The sequence below is a fragment of the Nerophis ophidion genome, linkage group LG21, assembly GCF_033978795.1.
Source record: "Nerophis ophidion isolate RoL-2023_Sa linkage group LG21, RoL_Noph_v1.0, whole genome shotgun sequence".
NCBI classification, from domain to species: domain Eukaryota; kingdom Metazoa; phylum Chordata; class Actinopteri; order Syngnathiformes; family Syngnathidae; genus Nerophis; species Nerophis ophidion.
In genome coordinates, this window is record NC_084631.1 from 32,389,823 (window position 1) to 32,415,832 (window position 26,010).

General features: G+C 37.4%; 1 protein-coding gene across 4 annotated transcripts in view; it reads left to right on the top strand.

Annotated features, from left to right (window-relative positions):
- The window catches only part of col16a1 (collagen, type XVI, alpha 1), a 204,872-nt gene that overhangs the window by 127,676 nt on the left and 51,186 nt on the right, over positions 1 to 26,010 (top strand). For 2 of the 4 annotated variants that reach the window (XM_061882490.1, XM_061882491.1), the window contains exons 23-42: positions 3,835 to 3,963; positions 4,191 to 4,235; positions 4,586 to 4,621; positions 4,706 to 4,759; positions 4,839 to 4,889; positions 4,973 to 5,116; positions 8,217 to 8,252; positions 12,618 to 12,725; positions 12,887 to 13,009; positions 13,091 to 13,144; positions 13,259 to 13,300; positions 15,048 to 15,083; positions 15,154 to 15,207; positions 15,285 to 15,353; positions 15,458 to 15,511; positions 15,809 to 15,835; positions 20,174 to 20,230; positions 22,066 to 22,110; positions 22,200 to 22,271; positions 24,533 to 24,574. In XM_061882490.1, coding sequence (XP_061738474.1) covers positions 3,835 to 3,963; positions 4,191 to 4,235; positions 4,586 to 4,621; positions 4,706 to 4,759; positions 4,839 to 4,889; positions 4,973 to 5,116; positions 8,217 to 8,252; positions 12,618 to 12,725; positions 12,887 to 13,009; positions 13,091 to 13,144; positions 13,259 to 13,300; positions 15,048 to 15,083; positions 15,154 to 15,207; positions 15,285 to 15,353; positions 15,458 to 15,511; positions 15,809 to 15,835; positions 20,174 to 20,230; positions 22,066 to 22,110; positions 22,200 to 22,271; positions 24,533 to 24,574 — 1,278 coding nt within the window. The remainder of the gene's footprint in view (positions 1 to 3,834; positions 3,964 to 4,190; positions 4,236 to 4,585; positions 4,622 to 4,705; positions 4,760 to 4,838; positions 4,890 to 4,972; positions 5,117 to 8,216; positions 8,253 to 12,617; positions 12,726 to 12,886; positions 13,010 to 13,090; positions 13,145 to 13,258; positions 13,301 to 15,047; positions 15,084 to 15,153; positions 15,208 to 15,284; positions 15,354 to 15,457; positions 15,512 to 15,808; positions 15,836 to 20,173; positions 20,231 to 22,065; positions 22,111 to 22,199; positions 22,272 to 24,532; positions 24,575 to 26,010) is intronic. The other 2 variants (XM_061882492.1, XM_061882493.1) reach the window with 1 other exon arrangement.

Sequence of the window (26,010 nt, forward strand, 5' to 3'; positions counted from 1 at the left end):
AAGGACCTACAACAGGTGCGGCTCCGAAATGACAACAAAGGCACGGCTTCTTAAAGACGGGCGCTTTACTTGGGCTAATGCCGTGAAAACTACAGGATAAGACATGAAATACAATGCTTAAGACATAGTCCAGTCACAGGCAGATAAAGTGCTAAACAAAATGGCTACCTCGTGGCCGCCTGCCACTTCGGAGGTTCTTGGGCAGCAAATATATTCAGTCCTGTGCATACTAAATGAGCGTATAATAATGAGACCAACATACTTTACAAATATACAGATTAAATCGACACAATAAGACAAAATACCTTGTGAATCTGGCTAAATGTTCTTACTCCTGTGGATGGCTCGCTCAGGTTCTTTTGCATATCCACGCGAATGCAGGTCTCACAACCTCTTGTACTAAACCAAAACCTCGCGAGAATAGCGATGTAACAAAAGGAAATAAATTGCCCTTTTCAAACAATCGAAATTTGTCTTATTTATAAAAAATGTAACATAAATTCACAACCATAATAATTTTCAACAAGAAATATTAACCCTTAAAAGAAAAATATTAACTAAGTTTCAACGACACTTACAACAGGGGTCTCAAACTCAATTTACCTGGGGGCCACTGGACGCAGAGTCTGGGTGAGGCTGGGCCGCAAGAAAAGATTTCTTAAAAAAAATTGTGCATACTTCTCAGTACGTCTAGTTGTGTAATTAAGTTTCAAATTGTATCCCTTGGGCGCAGTAACTTTCTCTGCGCAAATAAGACACGTCGGGGTGCCCCTGTGCTCAACAAAGAAATATTGCATCCCCCACTTTTCATGGAATTGTCGTTGCTCATCACTAACCTTTCTCTTCACTGCAGGCTTTGATAAATACATGTTTGGGGTTCCATCCATCCATCCATCCATCTTCTTCCGCTTATCCGAGGTCGGGTCGCGGGGGCAACAGCCTAAGCAGGGAAACCCAGACTTCCCTTTCCCCAGCCACTTTGTCTAGCTCTTCCCGGGGGATCCCGAGGTGTTCCCAGGCCAGCCGGGAGACATAGTCTTCCCAACGTGTCCTGGGTCTTCCCCGTGGCCTCCTACCGGTTGGACGTGCCCTAAACACCTCCCTAGGGAGGCGTTCGGGTGGCACCCTGACCAGATGCCTGAACCACCTCATCTGGCTCCTCTCGATGTGGAGGAGCAGCGGCTTTACTTTGAGTTCCTCCCGGATGGCAGAGCTTCTCACCCTATCTCTAAGGGAGAGCCCCGCCACACGGCGGAGGAAACTAATTTCGGCCGCTTGTACCCGTGATCTTATCCTTTCGGTCATGACCCAAAGCTCATGACCATAGGTGAGGATGGGAACGTAGATCGACCGGTAAATTGAGAGCTTTGCCTTCCGGCTCAGCTCTTTCTTCACCACAACCCCATCTTGTTATTTGGGGTTGTGGAATATATTTGTATTTAGCCGACACGGAGAATGATGATATTTCCGCAATGTGTGTCGTTCCGCTTTTTCTACATACGGCAACACGACGGTCTGTGGATAATACCGAGTGGAAAAAAGTAACGGCTCCCGAAGTGTTATCCGGCGTCATATAGAAATATATGTAGTGTTCATTGTGTGAAGCAATGCAAATTAAACCATGTTAAAAAAACAAAACGGTTTTAATTGGTCCAGGTTATCGGGGACTGTTGTTACTGACGGACAGGTGTCGCGGTGTGACTGCAGCCAGGCACGTAAGAAAACCCTCGTCTCCATGGCAACGTCTCTGTTGCTTTCACTCCTTTGAGGCTTTTCCACTAACGCAGGGGTAGGCAACCCAGAACGTTGAAAGAGCCATTTTGGACCCAAATAACAAAAATCGTCTCTGTCTGGAGGGTGTGGTTGCTTTTTTTCGTCTGCTTGCATCACGTGAGTGACGTCAATGTTTGGCCCCCAAGAGCCATATAATACACCGTGATTGGGAGATTACTTCAGATCCACACACAATGCTGTCAAGCGCCATTCATATAAAACTCGCGGGCCACACTAACATTAAACTTTCATATTAAGGTGGGGGCCGCAAAATAACGTCTCGCAGGCCGCAATTGGCCCGCGGGCCGCGTGTCTGAGACCCCTGACCTACAATATCCTTAAATTATATAGTCTATGTGAAGGACATAAATGTAGTCCCTGCAAATTGAAAGGCTAATTAATCCATTGCATCAATTGAAGTTCAAGCTCAAGCACCTTCAGACTTGCAGGGATTAGTTACTCGGGCAGGACCCCCATGAATTGAAATTAAATTTCAAATACGATTCCCTGTGGTCAAAGATCCATCAACACGCTATTTATCAGAGTTTTATTGGTGTATACTTTGAAGCAGTGCCCTAATTACAAACTAACCACTAATTAGTGATTAGGTTGCAGTCTGCAGCGAGGCGTGTCCCGTCCGATACGATACTAGTAATAAAGCGTTGTGTATCAGCCGATACCAGTATCGATTTGATGCAATATCAGCAAGCATGCCACAATACTGCAGGATTCTCCCTAATACAATTGATTGCGGTGGCTTGCCACAGCCAAATAAAAGCTGCCATACCCTATAAATGAGACGGGGGGGTTACATGAAAACAAAAAAAAGGAATATAGTGTATTGTAGCCTTCAGAATAAGCCACAAAAAAATCAAGGCGCTCTTTTTTTTTTTTCACTTTTATTGACAATCTTTTGCCGACCGGCCCATTTCCACCACATATTGTCTTCTCTGCGAATACACGTCCGCCTCCGTGCTTCACTTCCGAGATTTTACATTCTGAGTTTTTGCAAGCTAAGAACCACAATCATCCAAATTATATCAAAAGAAAGCTTTAAATATCTCGTGTTTCACATAATGAGCTTTTTAAATGTAATCAGTGGACTAAGCGAACGTTTGCAGGTTTTTGAGTTTCACCTCTATATCCACATACGAAAGAGACCAATGTCCAATTTGAAAAAGAAAACCAACAGAATTGTTTTGTTTACATTTACATGAAATAAATCAGATTCATGTCACGTATCGGCAAAAATATTGGAATGGACTTGCAGTGGTCACAATAATTCATTAAAAACCTCTAAAGGCGTGGACAGCGCCTTTTAGCTCTTATTTCTTAAATTGTGTAAACTACTGAATTGGGGTCTTATGGCCACTTATGTGGACACTCACACTGCCATCTGGTGGTGTCAGAAGAGTATAACATGCAATGTAATTTGGGAAAAAAATGTGTAAAAATAAGAATCAGCATGTTACTAAACATGAAGTACACATTTGTGTACTTATGTACTAAGTACATCATACCAAAAGATGATTCTTAGTTTTTATTCCAATTCGGGTCCAATAAACCCAAATAGCAAAGAGAAATAAAAAAAACCTTGTAAACAAACAGCTTGGGCCTTAAGAGGTTAAGTTAAGTTCCTAACATAGTAAGTTGAATGATGCGGACACGTTTGTTACTGGATGTTTCCAGCAGACTTTATATCTGTGAGTAATAAGCAACTATTATTATTTGATGCTTGTTTATGTGCTGTTTTAGATTTGTTTAATTAAAGACTCTTACTACGGCTGCTTAGCTTGTGTGCTATTGTGTGCTTAGCTGTTGTGCAGCTGCTAGCTCCAAGTAGCCTACAGCTTACAATATTTACCTTTTGTAAATGACTTGACTAAAATACAAGAAAAGACCAACCGTGCGTGCTCATTGGAGGACATTTAGAGAGTTGCACAAGTAAAGGAGATTTTAGATGCAAGCAAGATTTTTTGGGCATGATTTAGGACCTGCACCAATATCAAATCGGGACACTGCTATCTGTAGCCATGTTACCTACATCGGATTTGTCTGTAGGGTGACTCCTGCTCTGCGTGCCCCACCCTGGGAGAGTTACCCCCGAACCCGGTCCCAGGTGTCCTGAGTCAAACCCTACAGGTAAAGGGTCAAAAAGGAGAAGCAGGCTTTGGCGTTAAAGGAGAGCAGGTAGGTCTATCTGTCGAGTTCTCTAAAATTACTCTTGCTATTTTGGAACTTTCCAGAAACAATGACATATGGTCGCATGGCATTGATTTGGTAATTGTCTTTTTTGGACTATATGTGCATTGTTTTGTTTTTGTTTGCATCAGTGCTTTTTCTTGCATGTGTGCGACACGATAAGGACCTTCATTAAAATGATGCATTGTTTCATTTTTTTTTTTCCTGCACCGCAGGGAGAGGCAGGAAATGCAGGACCACCTGGCCCAAGCGGGGAGAAGGCAAGTAACATAAATAAGAAACAAGACTCCGAGTACCTGACCTCAATAGCACGCCACGCTTAAGTCTTGTGTAGGGGGAATTCATTCAGTCGTTTGCTAAATGGGTCTTTTAATAGACTACAGGAGCAAGATAATCACTGTGCGGCGATAGTTTTTAGTCTAGACAGTCTGCTATAGGGATTTTAGTGCGTGGGGAGCATATCAGTGAACATCCTCGACTGAGGGGAACTAAATGCATTTGACATGGTTGCCTGTGGGGCGCATCAGAGTATGAAACATGAATTACCAATTCAAAAGACCCATCCCTTTTTATTAATTTTCGGATTATTTTTGGGGGGGCTTGTCTGCAGGGTAATGCAGGGCGAAGAGGAGCTGATGGTAAACCGGTGAGTTCAGATTAAGCTCTTTAAAATAGAACTTTCTGCCTCGCATCACGATTCGGTCACATCCTAAAAGGGTGCTTGAAACAGGGGAAACTCGGGCCGAGAGGATCTGCTGGAAAGAACGGAGAGAAAGGCGAAAAGGTAAGGGACTCAGTCGTACCTGCAATGCTGGAAACGTGGTTGAAAGCCCCGGGTAATGACTTGAAAATGTTATTGACAGGGAGAGACAGGAATTCCTGGTCTCAGTCTTCCTGGCCAAAAAGGAGAACGAGTAAGAGAAGACCTACAGCAAGAACTCGTCCTTCCTTGTGTGGTTGTCGTGCAAACTAACCATCTTCTTCGCTTCGTTTCCAGGGCGAGTGTGGTGTGTGCCAACCGTACGAGGTCGGCAGCGGACCGGCCAGCATCAAAATACCCGAGGGCTCCCGAGGCAACCTGGGCGAGCCAGGCCCTCCGGGTAACCCTGGACCTCCCGGGCTCGGGGCGGATGGCAAACAGGTTCGAATATCTTTTTGTCTCAACAGAACTCAACAATACTGAGATATCTCCAAAGTCAAGAGTGTGCTTATACCGGGGGTCGGCAACTCGTGGCTCTTGAGCCGCACGCGGCTCTTTTGCGCCACCCTAATGGCTCTCTGGAGCTTTTTCAAAAATGTATGAAAAATGGAAAAAGATGCATATTTTTTATTTTAATATGGTTTATGTAGGAGGGCAAACATGACACAAACCTCACTGATTTGAGTATTTGGCGAGCGCCGTTTTGTCCTACTAATTTTGCCGGTCCTTGAACTCACCGTAGTTTGTTTGCATCAGGGGTCGGCAACCCAAAATGTTGAAAGAGCCATGTTGGACCAAAAATTCAAAAACAAATATGTCTGTAGCCACGAAAAAATTAAAGCCATATTACATACAGATAGTGTGTCATGAGATATAAATTGAATTAAGAGGACTTAAAGGAAACTAAATTAGCTCAAATATAGCTACAAATAAGGCATAATGGTGCATTATGTACATATAGCTAGCCTAAATAGCATGTTAGCATTGATTAGCTTGCAGTCATGCAGGGACCAAATATGTCTGATTAGCACTCCACACAAGACAATAACTTCAACAAAACTCACCTTTGTGCATTCATGCACAACGTTAAAAGTTTGCTGGACAAAATAAGACAGAAAAAGAAGTGGCATAAAACGCGTCCGAGAAAGTTGTACATGTAAACAAACTACGGTGAGTTCAAGGACCGCCAAAATTAGTAGGACAAAACAGCGCTCGCCAAATACTCGAATCAATGAAGCATGTTTAAATATAAGCAGTTTGATTTATAGCAATTAGGGAGGTTTGTGTCATATATGTCCTCCTGCAGAAACCATATCAAAACAAAAAATATATTTTTCCCCCTCATTTTTTTTCCATTTTTCATACATTTTTGAAAAAGCTTCAGAGAGACACTAGGGTGGCGCTAAAGAGCCACATGCAGCTCTAGAGCCGCGGGTTGCCGACCCCCGGTTTACATGTACAACTTTCTCCGACTTTCTAAGACTTATTTTATGCCACTTCTTTTCCTGTCTCATTTTGTCCACCAAACTTTTAACATTGTGCATGAATTTACAAATACAGCGTTTTAAAAGCATAAACAATCTGTGTGAATATATTAGTCTGTGGTTAAAAGGACTTGAAATGACTCAAAACTCAAAATGCAAGACTTGGGACTTGACTTGAGACTTTTCAATCTCGACTTTGGACTTGACTCGGGACTTGCCTGTCTTGACTCGAGACTTGAGGGCAAAGAATTGAGACTTACTTGTGACTTGCAAACCAATGACTTGGTCCCACCTCTGCTGTTAACATTAAACATGCTTCACTGATTCGAGTATTTGGTGAGCACCGTTTTGTCCTACTAATTTTGGCGGTCCTTGAACTCACCGTCGTTTGTTTACATGTACAACTTTCTTCGACTTTCTAAGATGTGTTTAATGCCACTTCTTTTTCTGTTTAATTTTGTCCACCAAATTTTTAACGTTGTGCATGAATAAATAAATACACCGTTTTAAAATCATACACAATCTGTGTTAAATAAATTAGTCTGTGGTTAAAATGACTTGAAATGGCTCAAAACTCAAAATGCAGGACTTGGGACTTGACTTGAGACTTTCCAGTCTTGACTTTGGACTTGACTCGGGACTTGCCTGTCTTGATTCGGGACTTGAGGGCAAAGACTTGAGACTTACTTGTGACTTGCAAAACAATGACTTGGTCCCACCTCTGCTGTTAACATTAAACATGCGTCACTGATTCAAGTTTTTTGTGAGCGCCGTTTTGTCCTACTAATTTTGGCGGTCCTTGAACTCACCGTCGTTTGTTTACATGTATAACTTTCTCCAACTTTCTAAGACATGTGTTATGCCACTTCTTTATTCTGTCTCATTTTGTCCACCAAACTTTTAACGTTGTGCATGAATAAACAAATACAGCGTTTTAAAAGCATACACAATCTGTGTATGTCTTGAAATGGCTCGAAACTCAAAATGCAGGACTTGGGACTTGACTTGAGACTTTCCAGTCTTGACTTTGGACTTGACTCGGGACTTGCCTGTCTTGATTCGGGACTTGAGGGCAAAGACTTGAGACTTACTTTTGACTTACAAATCAATGACTTGGTCCCACCTCTGCTGTTAACATTAAACATGCGTCACTGATTCGAGTTTTTTGTGAGCGCCGTTTTGTCCTACTAATTTTGGCGGTCCTTGAACTCACCGTCGTTTGTTTACATGTATAACTTTCTCCAACTTTCTAAGACATGTTTTATGCCACTTCTTTATTCTGTCTCATTTTGTTCACCAAACTTTTAACGTTATGCATGAATAAACAAATACAGCGTTTTAAAAGCATACACAATCTGTGTATGTCTTGAAATGGCTCGAAACTCAAAATGCAGGACTTGGGACTTGACTTGAGACTTGCCTGTCTTGATTCGGGACTTGAGGGCAAAGACTTGAGACTTACTTGTGACTTGCAAAACAATGACTTGGTCCCACCTCTGCTGTTAACATTAAACATGCGTCACTGATTCAAGTTTTTTGTGAGCGCCGTTTTGTCCTACTAATTTTGGCGGTCCTTGAACTCACCGTCGTTTGTTTACATGTATAACTATCTCCGACTTTCTAAGACGTCTTGTATGCCACTTCTTTTTATGTCTTATTTTGTCCACCAAACTTTTAACTTTGTGCACGAATGCACAAAGGTGAGTTTTGTTGATGTTATTGACTTGTGTGGAGTGCTAATCAGACATATTTGGTCAATGCATGACCGCAAGCTAATCGATGCTAACATGCTATTTAGGCTAGCTATATGTACATATTGCATCATCATGCCTCGTTTGTAGCTATATTTGAGCTCAATTATTTTCCTTTAAGTACTCATAATTTAATTTATATCTCATGACACACTATCTGTATGTAATATGGCTTTTAATTTTTTGCGGCTCCGGATGGATTTGTTTTTGTATTTTTGGTCCAATATGGCTCTTTCAACATTTTGTGTTGCCGACCCCTGGCTCATACAATAAAAACATCCACATAATTGTGTTCCACCCACACAGGGCCTCCCAGGTTTTGATGGAGAGAAAGGAGATAAGGTAAGCTCCCTAATAGATTCTTTTTTTTCCTTTGTCTTCTCAGACACATCAACAACTTCCCACAACATTAAGCAGGTTTTGACAAAACACAATGCATACATAAAATATTTTTTTCCACTTAACAATACATAACAATGGATCAAAGGAACTTAGTTGAACTGAACTCACAACATTTAATGGTGATTTAGGAGGCTTCAAGAAACCCTGGCCCGTCTTAGCCAAAGCCTGTCCGTGCAACCCAACAACTCGTAAATAATACATCTGCCATCAACAGAGTCAGGCTGCATTCCATTACTATAAATGACTTTCCTTGAACTTAAAGTTAACTCAAACCTTTGGTCATCTGCCAGTACTGATAACGGGGGTGGTAAAAAGTCAATGAAAGACCTTTATTTTGTAAAACTTGATAGACTTAGTGTTAAAGGTAAGACACATTTAAAAGCTTGCCTCCATATTTTCTTGCTGTATATGTTTTATTTAATGTTAATTTTTGCTTTATTTCAAATAACTACTTTAGTTTATTCTAACTTGTATTCAGGGTTACATTGTTATACAACTCTTACTTACAGTTCATATTGCAATTACCAAAAGAGAGTAGGAAGAAGCAGAGCTTAGTCAATCCCACCTCAGAATTGATACCTTTCACATTTAAATCAGTACGATACCAATTCCGAAGACTCAACAGTACCGATTTGCAGTACTTTTGTGTGTGTACAAATGTGTTGATAAATGTTAAAAGGTTTTTGTTTTTTTGAAGATATAGTATGATATCTTGTTTTCTTACACTTCTGTGTATCTTTTACATGTACTGTATAGTAGACTTTGCTTGCTGCTGCAATTCCAAGACACTCGATGTCAGTAGTGTATAAACTGCGGTGTGTTACACCTTAGTCGGCAAGTATTTTTTGCCATTAAGGTGAATATCGTATTTATTACACACCAGGTGTCAGATTTTAACTGATCTTAGTATCATGATCCATGGGCGGGATCATGTTTTGTTTAGTTATGTTCTGTTAGTTTTGGACTCCCTTACTTCCAGTTTAGTGCACTTCTGGGTTTGTTTTGGTTATCTGATTAGTGTTCGACACGTTCACCTGCCGCCGAGCACTAATCAGAGAGTTATTTATTCACGATGCTCACTACACTCGGTCTGGCATCATGGTTTGCTTAGCGCAACCTACTAGTAAGTTTTGTTTGTTTCATTCCACAGTTTCGTGAGTGTTCCATGCCATAGTCTATGCCAGTGGTTCTCAACCTTTTTTAAGTGATTTACCCCCTGTAAACATTTTCTTTAATTCAAGTACCCCCTAAGCAGAGTAAAGAATTTTTGGTTGAAAAAAAGAGCTAAAGAAGTAAAATACATCACCATGTCATCAGTTTCTGATTTATTAAAGTGTATAACAGTGCAAAATATTGCTCATTTGTAGTGGTATTTCTTGAACTATTTGGAAAAAAGATATAAAAATAACTAAATAATTGTTGAAAAAAAAAACAAGTGATTCAATTATAAATAAAGATTTCTACACACAGAAGTAATCATCAACTTAAAGTGCCCTCTTTGGGGATTGTAATAGAGATCCATCTGGATTCATGAACTTAATTCTAAACAAAAAAACAAATCTTTAACATCAATATTTATGGAACATGTCCACAAAAAATCTAGCTGTCAACACTGAATATTGCATTGTTGCATTTCTTTTCACAGTTTATGAACTTACATTTATATTTTGTTGAAGTATTATTCAATAAATATATTTATAAAGGATTTTAAAATTGTTGCTATTTTTAGAATATTTTCAAAAAATCTCACGTACCCCTTGGCATACCTTCAAGTACCCCTAGGGGTACGCGTACCCCCATTTGAGAACTACTGGTCTATGCTAAGTATTGGCTTTAGCTCCAAGTGCGATCAGCACGTTGTGCCATCGCCTTGTGTTTCGTTTTGTTGTACTATTTTGATTTTTGAAAATTAAACCATGTTCTTACCTGCACGCTTTGTCCGGAATGGACGGTCTGCATTTTGGGAGTACAAACCCCGCAGTAAGCTGCGCAAACCACGTCGTGACACTTAGTTTGTAGTTTCGATTACCAAATTTGGAGGTGTTGAAGTGTTAATGTGAAATTGCTAATTCTAATCGATAGCATATGTATGGCAAATCCAATGTCAATTAGCATTGAGCTAGTGAATTTCGACAATTTACTCTTGCTTTGTTGGTTTGGAAAAGTGTAATGTTATCTCGAAGCTCGAGATTGGAATTGATAACATTTTACCGATTCCGATCCCACTATTGATTCTGCTTAACAATTCGGTTATTTATCAGTTCTCTTGTCAATTCTTATTTGGAAAAAAGATAACAAAAAGATGGATTAGCATCAACCTTGTTTAGTTTTAAGCCAAAATGACTTGACAAACATTAACCACGTGTACATGGACAACATTTTTTAATGTTTTCATTTGGATTACAATGTTACTGTGTACATGGACCCTAAAATAATTATCTGATTATGACGAACGATTTTCTGTTCCATTCAGCAAAATAAAACATGTGGAAATTACACTAGAATATAACATTTCGTAACATTTTTTAAAATTTTTAAGAATACTTGTCATTTTCTGAGATAATTTACCATGCCAAGGTTTATTTCGATTTACAAGGTGAATTTGTTATAATGACATAAGCTCATAGTACACAAGATATTTCAAATCTTCTTTTGATATAATGTTGATGTATTTTGCTTACCGCTTATAAAAACCTCAGAAAAAGTTTTTTTTGTTTTTTTAATTCAAACTGTAAGCCATTATTAAGTTAGAATAGAATAGAATAGTATAGAAAGTACTTTATTGATCCCTGGGTCAGTTAAAGTTAAAGTACCAATGATTGTCACACACACACTAAGTGTGGTGAAATGGGTCCTCTTCATTTGACCCATCACCCTTGTTCATCCCCTGGGAGGTTGGAGGAGCAGTGGGCAGCAGAGGTGCCGTGCCCGGAATCATATTTGGAGGTATAACCCCCAATTCCAACCCTTATACCCTTATGATAATCAAAATTATAGTAAAGAAAGGCTTGACATATGTTACTTTGCATCTAATGAGTTTATATCATATATTTTCACTTTTGAAGTTGAATTGCCGACATTAATAGACTTTTAAATAATCTAATTTTATGAATTCTTCCTGTGTATATAATGACTGAGCGAAAATGTGGTTGGAACAAAACATGTAACTCTTTTTAAGGGTTTTTGGTCCTAAATGATCTCAGTAAGATATTACAGCTTGTTGCTGAGATTTAATGACCTATATTGAGTAAAACATGATTGAAACTAGAATATCAAGTGTTGCAAAGCTGTGTCATCAACACTCACAAGTATAAAAATACTTTATTAAAGTAATCATTTCTTTTTTCAAGCATAAAAAAAAAATCTGGATTTTTAACAGAATTGTGTCTCATAATTAAAACAGATGACAGCCAAATGGACTTAGCTGTTTGTTTGTTTTTTCAATGAAACAATAGAAAACACGTACTCATATAGTAGTACAGTTGGCACAATACAGTAAACTGACAGTTAATATTTAAACATTTGACATTTATAACTATTTTGAACATAAATAGTTCATGCACATTCAGATAAATTCCTCAAAATGACAATTAAAAACAATTTGGCCGGGGCTGTATATGTGCGCACTAGTTGACTGAAAAAGCACGCACTTGGCGCGATCATGTCATGTTATGGATGGAAAAATGCATTTTTAGACCATATGATATTGCTTTAGCGGCTAGTACACCCCGAGAGTAACAAGTGGTTGCCTTGTTGACTTTCCATTAAGAACAATAAACTAGTTTTTAGTATAAATTTGCTGGTTTCAAGAAATGTGATATCATATCATTATGTCAAGATAATGGCACTAGCATTTAGTTCATTTAAGAATATTTTTCAACATATTGAGCAAAAAGGTCTCTTTTTTTTATTTTTCTACCAAGAAAAGTGCACTTGTTATTAGTGAGAATATACTTATTTTAAGGTATTTTTGGGTTCATTGAGGTTAGCTAATTTTACTTGTTTTGGAAAGTCTTGACAAATGTTTGTGTTCTATTGGCAGATCATTTTGCTTAGTTCAAATAAAATACCCCTCATTTTTGTTTTGTTTTTCTTGGCTTTTGAACACTGACATTTTGCAGTGTACGAGGGAAAATAAAAAATAGTGACTTGGGTTAAATACACTTTAATCTGACTACTGGTTTGGAAATAGTAACACATTAGATTTTTTTTGTTAATGAAAAAAGACGTCATGTTAGACTACCGGCATCAGTGTCAATAACCCTACTTTGATAAGTATTCTTAATATTATGTGTGTATTGTCAGGGTGACCAAGGAGACCAAGGAGATAAAGGCGTTAATGGCGCTCCTGGAGTCCCAGGTCTGCCTGGAGAGCCTGGAAGAGATGGACCAATAGGCTTAAAGGGAGAGAAGGTAGAACCACTCCTTTGCCATTGCGTACCTGATAGTAACTTTTTATGGTAAAATGTTATTAAACGCCAATGCTGGATGTTTGACACGGATATGTTTATGCGAATGCTAACTATAGTTTGTTTCTGAAGGTTTCTGGCTCTGAGTTTGATTTGTTTTGCCAGGGCGACGCTTGTACCAGCTGTTCGTCTCTTGGCACTGCGGCGGGTGACGGTCTAGCCGTGCCCGGGCCAAAGGGTGAGAGAGGAGAGCCCGGCCCCCAAGGACAAGGGAAGGCCGGCAGGAATGTGAGAGAAGCGGGATTTGGAGTTGTTACATGTGCCTTGCGGATATACGAAAGCTGAATTACAAATCTGCTGTTTCTTCAGGGTAAACCAGGATTAGCAGGTCCACAGGGGCCTCCTGGTATCAAAGGGAGCAAGGTAGGACTGTCCATGTATTGTTCAAAATAATTTAAACCTTAACAAGGTAAAAGGTTGACAAGACAACTTCATTCAAATGTCAATCATTTCTATTTGTGTCCTGTGCCCCCCCAGGGCGAATCTGGACCTGCAGGTGTTGGACTTCCTGGTCTTCAAGTAAGGCAAAATTATTCCTAAAAATTTTTTATTTAAATGTATTTAAAGTAGATGCAACCCAACTGATGTATTTTACTAAACACCACTTGCCTCCGTGATATCAGTGTGTACATATTCCATATATGACAGATGTATTAAAGTACAGTCGTCCCTCGCCATATCGCACTCTAAATATTGCAGTTTCTCACATTGCCCCACTTAAAAATAAATATTTTAAAAGGATATTCAACACATTTGTGGCCTAAATTAAGTGTTGAACTAATTCTTATTTATTTATTACAGTGCAGTATAATAATTTCCAGTTGTCTATTGTTATGAAGGTGCCTGTTACTACATTATATATTATATATATTTGCAGTGTGTATATTGTACATATTACATATTCTTATGAAAGTGTCTGTTACTATATATATATATATATATATATATATATATATATATATATATATATATATATACATACATATATATATTCATAACATATGTAATATGTTCAATATACACAATGCAAGAATATATAATGTAGTAACAGACACTTTCATAACAATATGTAATATGTACAATATACACCCTGACCCTATATATATATATATATATATATGTATATATATATATATATATATATATATATATATATATATATATATATATATATATATATAGTAGTAACAGACACCTTCATAACAATATATAATATGTACAACATACACACTGCGAGTATATATATATATATATATATATATATATATATGTATGTCTTGATTGGATTATCCAGAGAATAGTGCTCGATACCGTGGAAGAGCGCATTATGTAGGTGTGGGAAAAATCACAAGACTACTTCATCTCTACAGAACTGTTTCATGAGGGGTTCCCTCAATCATCTCCTGAGATGAAGTAGAGATGAAGTAGTCTTGTGATTTTTCCCACACCTACATATATATATATATATATATATATATATATAAAGTGTCTGTTACTACAATATATATATATATATATATACATATATATAAATATATATTTATAACATATAATATGTTCAATATACACAATGCAAGAACATATAATGTAGTAACAGACACCTTCATAACAATATATAATATGTACAATATACACACTGCAAGTATATATCTATATACTTGCGGTGTGTATATATATATATATATATATATATATACTTGCAGTGTGTGTATATATATATACTTGCAGTGTGTGTGTGTATATATATATATATATATATATATATATACTTGCAGTATATATATATATGTATATACACTGCAAGAATATATAATGTTGTAACAGACACCTTCATAACAATATATATGTACAATATACACACATATATATATTTGCACTGTGTATATATATATATATATATATATATATATATATATATATATACTAGTAGTGTGTATATTGCACATATTGTTATGAAGGTGTCTGTTACTACATTATATACATACTTAAACATACTTAAAGCTTTGAAGGCAACAACGGTGACCTCCCATGAGCCCCATCTTTCAAGCGTTTTTTAACGGTCCTTGAAATCGTGTGTTCTTGTTTATCATAATGATAAAAAAGTGCATTTCCCCTAAAAGGAGTGTAAAGGTGCCTTTATGGGTGTTGATTATTTTTTTAGCAGCAATAAACAAGGGACGACTGCATAAGCATTTTGATAAAATCAAACAAATGCAACTGGATTTAGTTTAATTACTGTTATGAACGCACACTTATTTTCTTACAGGGTGTTGAGGGACCAAGAGGACTTCCGGGTCTTGTTGTGAGTTTCTTAAATCTCAAACATTTTGATCCTTTATAGTTTGGTTTTATAATTTGTGTGTTTTTTTTAGGGACCTCCTGGTTCAATCGGATTACCAGGCCCTGCTGGTCCTCCCGGGGAACAGGTTACATCACATTTCCATGTATTAGTTGGCCCTGTTTGATTGAATTAGTGTTTTCATTGGTGTTTTCTTGGTCGCAGGGCATGAGTGGGGCTGTGGGACCTCCAGGGCCGCAGGGGCCAATTGGCATCGGCATAAGAGGGCCCCCAGTATGACATGATTGCTTTTTTTTTTTTTTTTTTGCAAGTGTAAACATTGGACCGCTGCATATGAATGTGTTGTTGTCAAACACACTTTTGCTTATCTCTCGCAGGGTAGAGACGGAGCCCCCGGCTCTCATGGGTTGCCAGGAGCTGATGGAAGACATGTGAGTCTTGATTTAAGGTTGTATTTACATATTTTTATGATGGCGCATATGCAACTGAAAAAAGACGCTATTTGTAGTTTGAATCGTTGTCTCCTTGTGTTAGTTTCTGTCAAGAGTGCATTTTTTAGGTTAGAATTGCCCTTGATTTTAGGCTGCATTGGTAACCAAGGATGTCTGCAATGTCTTCCACCATCACATCCTGTGTCCCCTGATCTGTGCTTGGCTCGCGGCCCTGTGATCTGTCTTCTGGATTAACAAACAATTTTGTGCGCGCTTTGTGTGTCTCTTCTTTTGCAGGGAGTTGATGGACCTAAGGGGGACAAGGTAAGTCTACCATGTTGTTTGGATGAAGTGATCTCTGAGGGGTTAGAATATGAGAGGCGGGAACGGATGGTAATCACGCAGGGGGAAAAAAAAGACTCTGGCTAGAGGGCACAGATAGAAAAGCAGCAAAGGTGACAAATGTGTTGTCGCTGGCAGACAGGAGTAGTTTCACGGTCTGTTATTAGCAATTGTGTTAATTACCATATTCATCAGACGTCCCAGTCCAGGCTGTTTGTGAGTAAGTCAAGAAAATAGTACAAGTTGTGCTTTTCGAAGTCGTCAGGGCGAGCTTCTCTGTGAGGCGGAAAGTCCACGAAACTAAGGCAATGCGCAAAAATTGCTTCATTAATACATTTACTTGATGCATTGTGAAGGCACGCAGCTGTTTGGGGGGTGTACACCTCCTTTGCATAGTGCATTTTGTTCTGTCCGCTCCATGCTTGCACAGCATAGTTTTGCCTGACAATTTCATCTAACACAACTCTGGGAGTTAATGAAGTGTTAAAAATATTCAGAGTATTTCATCTTCCACAGCTGTGAGTGCTAAAAACTACTTAAAAAATAAAAAATAAGTGTAGAGTTGTTTATTTAAAAGAATGCAACTAGTTCTGAAGGCTATATTGCACTGTAACATCGTCTATTCATATAAGTCAAATCAAATCAACTTTATTTACAAACCCCGTTTCCATATAAGTTGGGAAATTGTGTTAGAAGTAAATATAAAGGGAATACAATGATTTGCAAATCCTGTTCAACCCATATTCAATTGAATGCACTACAAAGACAAAACTTTTTTTTTTTTTGCAAATGATAATTAACTTGGAATTTCATGGCTGCAACATGTGCCAAAGTAGTTGGGAAAGGGCATGTTCACCACTGTGTTACAACACCTTTTCTTTTAACAACACTCAAACGTTTGGGAACTGGGAAAACTAATTGTTGAAGCTTTGAAAGTGGAATTCTTTCCCATTCTTGATTTATGTAGAGCTTCAGTCATTCAACAGTCCGGGGTCTCCGCTGTCGTATGTTACGCTTCATAATGCTCCACACATTTTCAATGAGAGTCAGGTCTGGACTGCAGACGGGCCAGGAAAGTACCCGCACTCTTTTTTTACGAAGCCACGCTGTTGTAACACGTGGCTTGGCATTGGCTTGCTGAAATAAGCAGGGGCGTCCATGAAAAAGACGGGGCTTGGATGGCAGCATATATTGTTCCAAAACCTGTATGTACCTTTCAGCATTAATGGTGCTTTCACAGATGTGTTAGTTACCCATGCCTTGGGCACACTAATGCACCCCCATACCATCACAGATGCTGGCTTTTGAACTTTGCGTCGATAACAGTCTGGATGGTTCACGTCCCCTTTGGTCCGGATGACATGATGTCGAATATTTACAAAAACAATTTGAAATGTGGACTCCTCAGACCACAGAACCCTTTTCCACTTTGCATCAGTCCGGCGGCGTTTATGGATGTTGTTAATAAATGGCTTTCACTTTGCATAGTAGAGCTTTAACTTGCACTTACAGATGTAGCAACGAACTGTATTCAGTGACAGCGGTTTTCTGAAGTGTTCCTGAGCCCATGTGGTGATATCCTTTAGAGATTGATGTCGGTTTTTGATACAGTGCCGTCTGAGGGATCAAAGGTCACGGTCATTCAATGTTGGTTTCCGGCCATGCCGCTTACGTGGAGTGATTTCTCCATATTATGTGAACCTTTTGATGATATTGTGGACTGTAGATGTTGAAATCCCTAAATTTCTTGCAATTGCACTTTTAAAAACATTGTTCCTAAACTGTTTGACTATTTGCTCACGCAGTTGTGGACAAAGGGGTGTACCTCGCCCCATCCTTTCTTGTGAAAGACTGAGCATTTTTTGGGAAGCTTTTTTCATACCCAATCATGGCACCCACCAGGTCCCAATTAGCCTGCACACCTGTGGGATGTTCCAAATAAGTGTTTGATAAGCATTCCTCAACTTTATCAGTATTTTTTTTCCACCTTTCCCAACTTCTTTGCCATGTGTTGCTGGCATCAATTTCTAAAGTTAATGATTATTTGCAAAGAAAAAAATATTTATCAGTTTGAACATCAAATATGTTTTTGTAGCATATTCAACTGAATATGGGTTGGAAATGATTTGCAAATCATTGTATTCCGTTTATATTTACATCTAACACAATTTCCCAACTCATATGGACACGCGGTTTGTATAAACAGATGAGATATTTACATTTGCACATAAAAAGGGCATTCACACATTACCGGTTTGGATGGCAGATCGTGGCGTTTATCAAACTGCCGTGAACGATGCCAGGAAGTCTTTTTAAACATGTTTTCAACACAGCGCCAATGAGGATTTGGCGCGGTCGTACCACAGATCTACCCAGAAGGCTTTTTGAACCAAATTTGTTAAATATTTTGGTTGGCACGTAAATTTAGACATCTGGCATGTTTGGTTCAAGAGTTATCCTTGAGACATGTTTTTATTGCTTTATTCGTAATTTCTCGGGATTGTAAGCACAATACTGTCATTTGACAAAAAATGTAATTGTTGTGTTTGCAAACCTTACACAAGGACATGTTCCAAGTAGAACTCCCATAAATACATCAATGAAGTATAATTTCGACATTGGTTCAAGAGTTATCCTTGAAACACGTTTTTGTTGCTTTATTCACATTTTCTCGGGATTCTAAGCACAATACTGTCATTTTGTGCACATGGCTGATAAGTGACGGGTTTATTCATGAAATGTAGCATTCAGCCTACTAATCATTCTGTCTTTCAGGACTATCTCCCAGAATATTCTATAATAAAAAAAATATATTCCCAGTACTTTATCTCAATCTGACAGAAAATGTCCAGAAAATGTATTCAAATTGATTTTTATAGAAATATCACAGATTACATTACAGAACGTTTTTGACTGAGCATTATTGTAATGTAAAACATGTTTGTTTTGTTATGTAGTTAGACTAGATGTGACATGTAGCGCAATTATTGTGAAGTCAGAAATATGTGATTAATACAAGAAGAGATGTCTTTGCAGTGTGTATAAGTCTCAGATAAAAAGTGACTTATGACTTCCTGCCTGCCGTCTGTTCTTTCTGTTGAGCTTTAACGTAATTTTATTCAGTCAAAGTAACAATATATGTTTATAAATGCGTTAAACTAATCTTAACACGTATGTGGAGCTCCACCCAGCTATCAAAATGCAAGCTCTCCCGTCCAAAGGCAAAACCCAGTAACTCAACTTTGGTCAAAACTGAGCTGATAATAATTTTGGAGTTCCTGTGTGATATGCTTTACATTAGTGTATGCGATATTGTAATTTGTTCCGTAAGTAAGCTGTTACGCGCATGGCAGAACCTAGCAACTACCACATAACCGCGTATATACAACAGAAAAACCTAGTATCTCAAGGGTCCAATCGGAGCTTCTTTGTCAGTCGCCTTATTGTCTTTAATGAGACATTTGCACGAATGGGGGCCGACGGTCAACATGATTATGTGATATTATGGCACGAGGGGATATTTGGAAGATTGTCCCAGGACGTTGCAAGCACCTTCATTAAATATATTGTTCTTGATTCTTCCCCTTGCATACTCTTTTAGGCAGATAACTGTGGAGGTCAAAATAAAAACTGGACGCTGTACACAGCTCTTGGCCAATGTGCAAACGCAGAATGGGGCCCACCCGAGATTGTGATAAAATATCTGGAGAAAGGGCACACGTTCATGAGAGCAGATTCAATCCACGGCTCAATCGGCAAGAAAATGAAAGCTCAAGAAAACATCTATACGTTTGATGACTTTGTAGATCTGTGTAAGACAGCATCAAGATAGATTGGTTTTCCTTTGTTTTCTCAAAATCAGCTAAAAGTGAGTTACTCGGTTTTGCCTTTGGACGGGAGAGCTCAGCAGCATGCTGTTGCTCCACGGCGATGGTGGATCCAAAATAATGGTGTTGTCTTGTCGGGAGAACCACAAGTCATGGCTTTGGACCTGATTTTTCCATAAAGTAGATGTTTGTTTGTTCATTTCTGATCGCTGTTTTCCTGTTTGTGGCTCATCTGTAAATAGTGAAAGCAGCCACATTTCCCCACGCTATGGAATGGCCTGAGGGTCAAAAAGGAGTCAGGACGCATGCGTGCAAAAAATACAGTTAACGCGTTATCATTTTAACATTTGTTAATGATCAATTATTTAGGTTAAAAGCTAGGTTAAAAGTTTGCATTGTTTGACCAAAATTGATAATGATATTCTGGTCAAAATAACTGTTTTCGAAGCGTTGTATCCCTCCCTCATCCATATTTATGTTTTTTACATTTCAGGGCGAGGCTGGAGAGTGCAACTGTGTCATGCCAATGCACACAGGCGTAGGTGGACCAGTGAGTATCCTCACAAGCATTCATTTTGCAGAAGTGTTACCCAGCACCAACAGTCCGTTTACCTATACGTTTAAACTATAAGACCTACAGGTCCTCCTTTTGTTAGGGCTGCTTTTTGGAAACTATTTTTAAAGAGAAAAGCAATATGAATATATCCAATCCAATCCACTTTATTGATATAGCACCTTTAAAAAAGCTAATGTTTCACTCAGTGCTGCCCAGAAGTTGAGACATACGTATTCGGAGAGTCAGTAATATACAACATTTACCGTATTTTTCGGACTATTAGTCGCTCCGGAGTATAAGTCGCACCTGCTGAAAATGTATAATAAAGAAGAAAAAAACATATATAAGTCGCATTTTTGGGGAAATGTATTTGATAAAACCCAACACCAAGAATTGACATTTAAAAGGCAATTTAAAATAAATAAAGAATAGTGAACAACAGGCTGAATAAGTGTATGTTATATGACACATAAATAACCAACGGAGAAGGTGCCTGGTATGTTAACGTAACATATTATGGTAAGAGTCTTTCAAATAACTATAACATATAGGACATGCTATATGTTTACCAAACAATTTGTCACTCCTAATCGATAAATCCCATTAAATCTTATACGTCTAGTCTCTTACGTGAATGAGTTAATTGATGTTATTTGATATTTTACGGTAATGTGTTAATAATTTCACACATGAGTCGCTCCTGAGTATAAGTCGCACCCCCGGCCAAACTATGAAAACAACTGCGACTTATAGTCCAAAAAATACGGTAGTCTGTAACTAAAAAGATTTAACGTGCATTAATTTGCCTGGGAAAAAAAAAAATCCTAATTTAATCTATAACATTTTTTTTGAGCGACTTTAACCATTTTTACTGAAAAATCTAATCAAATGAACTCAAATAATGATACATTCAAATCTATCAGCACTATTAAACCAGGAGCACAATAAAAAAAACACTTTAACCTACAGAACAAAAAATAAGTTAAAAATATTGCACTGTTTTATCAAAATGAGGAAGACTGGCTATATTGAACACATTTTGAAGTGCACAGCTTCTCAAAGCATGGTTTGATACTGCATGATACCGATAATGAATGTTCTAGGGCAGTGGTTCTCAACCATTTTAAGTGATGCATCCCCTGTGAACATTTTTTAAATTCAAGTACCCCCTAATCAGAGCAAAGTATTTTTGGTTGAAAAAAAAAGATAAAGAAGTAAAATATAGCACTATGTCATCAGTTTCTGATTTATTAAATTGTATAACAGTGCAAAATATTGATCATCTTTCTTGAACTATTTGGAAAAACTGTTTCAATCATAAATAAAGATTACCTCTACACACAGAAGTAATCATCAACTTAAAGTGCCCTCCTCTTTGGGGATTGTATTAGAGATCCACCTGGATTCATGAACTTAATTCTAAACATTTTTTCACACAAAAAAAATCTTTAACATCACTACTTATGGAACATGTCCACAAAAAAATGTTGCTGTCAACACTGAATATTGCATTGTTGCATTTCTTTTCACAGTTTATGAACTTACATTCATATTTTGTTGAAGTATTATTCAATAAATATATTTATAAAGTATTTTTGAATTGTTGCTATTTTTTAGAATATTAAAAAAAGAATCTCACGTACCCCTTGGCATGCCTTCAAGTACCCCCAGGGGTGCACGTACCCCCATTTGAGAACCACTGTTCTAGGGGTCACATGTGCCACCCTGACATCGCACTGTGTTCCCCCCGAAGGCGATTTGATTTGATTTGAATTGAAAAGCAACCTTTTTGTGAAAGTATTACATTTTTAATTCTTCTCACCTTTCAGGGAGCTCCAGGAGCTGTAATAAGCCCATGGCAGCCTGGTCCTCAGGTCTGATTCCTGCCCCATCAGAGTTCAATGTTTTTGTTTTGGTTTACTATTGTAAATAATATGTGTGGCCATATGTGTACGTGTTGCAGGGACCTCCGGGACCTCCAGGCCCCCCTGGTCCACCAGGTCCCCAAGGTTTCGATGGAGAGCAAGGACCACAGGTAGGAAACATGAGCGTTCGGGTGGTGGTAAAGTTCAATTTAGCAGCCAGTCCATTCTCCTAACTTGAACTTTACAGCTGACTGGTTTTGCTTTGTAGTTGGGGTGTTTCTAACGGCAGAATGCCATGCTTTGCAACTTCATGGTTCATAATATGCATGTTGAACTGACTTGGCCAATTTATACAAAGGTAGGGGCCGCAGCTTCATGTAGTAAAAACAGGCTGGAACTATAAAAATGCACTAACCAATCTGGTGCTTCATGCTATAATGCACGTAGACGGCAACTGAGGCAACTTTAAGAGATGTCAATCAAGACATAAACAGCTATTTGAAGGCCCTCTGTGAGACGCTGGCAAAAAGCAAGTGCATTGTTTAGTTAACACTGTCGTAGTTTGCTTGGTTTTTGAAATGCCTTCAAATAAAGTGTTACTCTGGTGTGTCAATGGTGTAGGAAAAACTGCACAAGTGGCGACATGGGTGTTTTTGAATGAGTACTGAATTGAAATGACTATGGGATCCAAATATATACTGTGTATATGATTGAAAGAAAACATTTTTTTAATAACCCTTAAGAGAAGGAACAGGTTTAATCATTGTTCACGCTGACCTTATGGCCCCGTTTACACTGCACACCAAATCTGATTTTTTTTTTGCCCTTAAGTGACAAAGATCCATATTACGCTCTAAAATGATTTAAATCCGAGCTTTACGCATCAGATTTGAGCCACATCAGGAGGTAGTCTGAATCTGATTGGAATTGGATCTTTTCAAATGAGACTTTAGTCCAAACGGAAATTGGACTTGATTGCGATATTTTGAGTGAGCTGCATAATTGGTGTGCGCAGGCAAAGATGTGACGTTATCACAACATCCAGTTTCGGTGAGCAAAGTTTTTCCAGCAGCCATATTTTTTCGTGCATCAGTAGTCAATAGCATGCAAATAATAGGCTATGTATATATATATATATATATATATATATATATATATATATATATATATATATGTGTGTGTGTGTGTGTGTGTGTGTGTGTGTGTGTGTGTGTGTATGTATGTATATATATATATGTATGTATATATATGTATGTATGTATGTATATATACACATATATGTATGTATATATATATGTATGTATATATATATATATGTATGTGTATATATATATATATGTATGTATATACATGTATGTATGTGTATATATATATGTATGTATGTGTATGTATATATGTATGTATGTATATATATATATATATGTATGTATGTAAATATATGTGTATGTATATATATATGTGTGTGTGTATTTATATATATGTATATGTATATATACACATATATATAAATATATATATATATATACATATGTATGGTTGTGTGTGTGTGTGTGTGTGTGTGTGTATATATATGCATATGTGTGTATATATGCATATATATATATATATATATGTATTTGTATATATATGTCTATGTATGTATATATATATATATATACATATATATATATATATATATATATATATATATATATATATGTATATATATATATATATACATATATATATATGTATGTTTTTCTGTGTGGATATATATGCATATGTGTGTGTATATATGCACATATATATATATATATATATATATATATATATATATATATATATATATATATATATATGTATATGTATATGTATATATATATATATATATATATATATATATGTATATGTATGTGTGTATGTATACAGTATTTGATTTTGAATTAATAGCGATTGTTGAAGGACCGGAACTGTAAACATTGCCTAAGTGGTTTTCGTAAGCGAGGGGAAAATGAAGCTAACATAGATCCTCTACTTAACAGCCATAAAAATATTAGAACCCTCTCAAATATATCAGATTATACATACATTATATCACTTTCATACATTATATCACTTTCATTTATTTCCAGGTTAAAACATTTTTTTATTTTGTAACGTAGTTGTAGTAGCAACTTGTTAATTTTTCAGAATCCGCGCAACTTCCTTTGTTTTTACCTAATCGAAGTGAGCATGCAAGTGACGTCGAGGCCACATTGGGGCCCGTGCGCGTTTATACTGCCTCCTGATGAAGATCACTTTTTTCTTGCCCACTAATCACTCAGCTGGGAAAATAATCTGATTTGGGTCACTTTTGGCCTGCAGTGTAAACGTCGTCTTTGACTTTGCCTGGACTTCTGGTAGCTATCCTTCGATGGGCAACAATCAGTTCAACCTCAGTTCCTTCTTTCAGGGTGTCGCTGGAAATGACGGGAAACCGGGTTTGCCAGGATTCGTAAGTAAAATTAGTGATCAAAGGAGGAGAGGTGGCACTCATTTATTGTACTGGTTCTTATGTACAAGAGACACCCATGACAGTCTACATGTTTATTCAGAAGACTCACATCCTATCCTAGTTTTTAAATATGATTGCAGATGTCATTAAGCAGGGATAAATTGGGGCCCAAAGTAGTGTTGTTTTGAGAGTCCCGATTTCGTTCCATACATTTTTCATACTTTATTTTTTAACTATTGTGAAACAGTTTTTATACTCTTTAAATCAAATTTGGATTTCATGGGAAATATATTTTTTTTAATTGGAAAACGATGCCAGAGCAGACTTACTTGACAGAGAGTAAAAGACACGACAGGTATCGCTCTCTTTCAGGTGCACTTGGGGCGGCGTGGTTCGCTTGGTAGAGCGGCCGTGCCAGCATCTTGAGGGTACCGGGTTCGCTCCAAGTCACTGTTGTGTCCTTGGGCAAGACACTTTACGCACCTGCTCCCAGTGCCACCCACGGTGGTTTTAATGTAGCTTAAAGATGTAGATAATGGCGTTCACTATGGAAAGTGCTTTGAGTCTCTAGAGCAGTGGTTCTCAAATGGGGGTATGCGTACCCCTGGGGTACTTGAAGGTATGCCAAGGGGTACGTGATATTTTTTTCAAATATTCTAAAAATAGCAACAATTCAAAAAAACTTTTCTAAATCTATTTATTGAATAATACTTTAACAAAATATGAATGTAAGTTCATAAACTGTGAAAAGAAATGCAACAATGCAATATTCAGTGTTGACAGCTAGATTTTTTGTGGACGTGTTCCATAAGTATTGATGTTAAAGATTACTTTTTTTGTGAATAAATGTTTAGAATTAAGTTCATGAATCCAGATGGATCTCTATTACAATCCCCAAAAAGGGCACTTTAAGTTGATAATTACTTCTATGTGTAGAAGTCTTTATTTGCAATTGAATCACTTGTTTATTTTTCAACAAGTTTTTAGTTATTTTTATATATCTTTTTTTTCCAAATAGTTCAAGAAAGACCATGACAAATGAGCAATATTTTGCACTGTTATACAAATGAATAAATCAGAAACTGATGACATAGTGCTGTAATTAACTTCTTTTATCTCTTTTCTTCAACCAAAAATGCTTTGCTCTGATTAGGGGGTACTTGAATTAAAAAAATGTTCACAGGGGGTACATCACTGAAAAAAGGTTGAGAACCACTGCTCTAGAGAAAAGCACTATATAAATATATTTCACTCTCACTTACAATTTTGTTGTGTGCAAATTAACTAATTTTAAGCAGTTAAGATCGCTGTTTGGATAAAAATAAATTGTTAAGCCATTAACCGCTTATGCTGGTTTGACATACGCACATTATCCACATTATAATGTTTTCAAAGTGTGCATTTTAATATAAAATAGGGTCTTTTCATTTTTACAT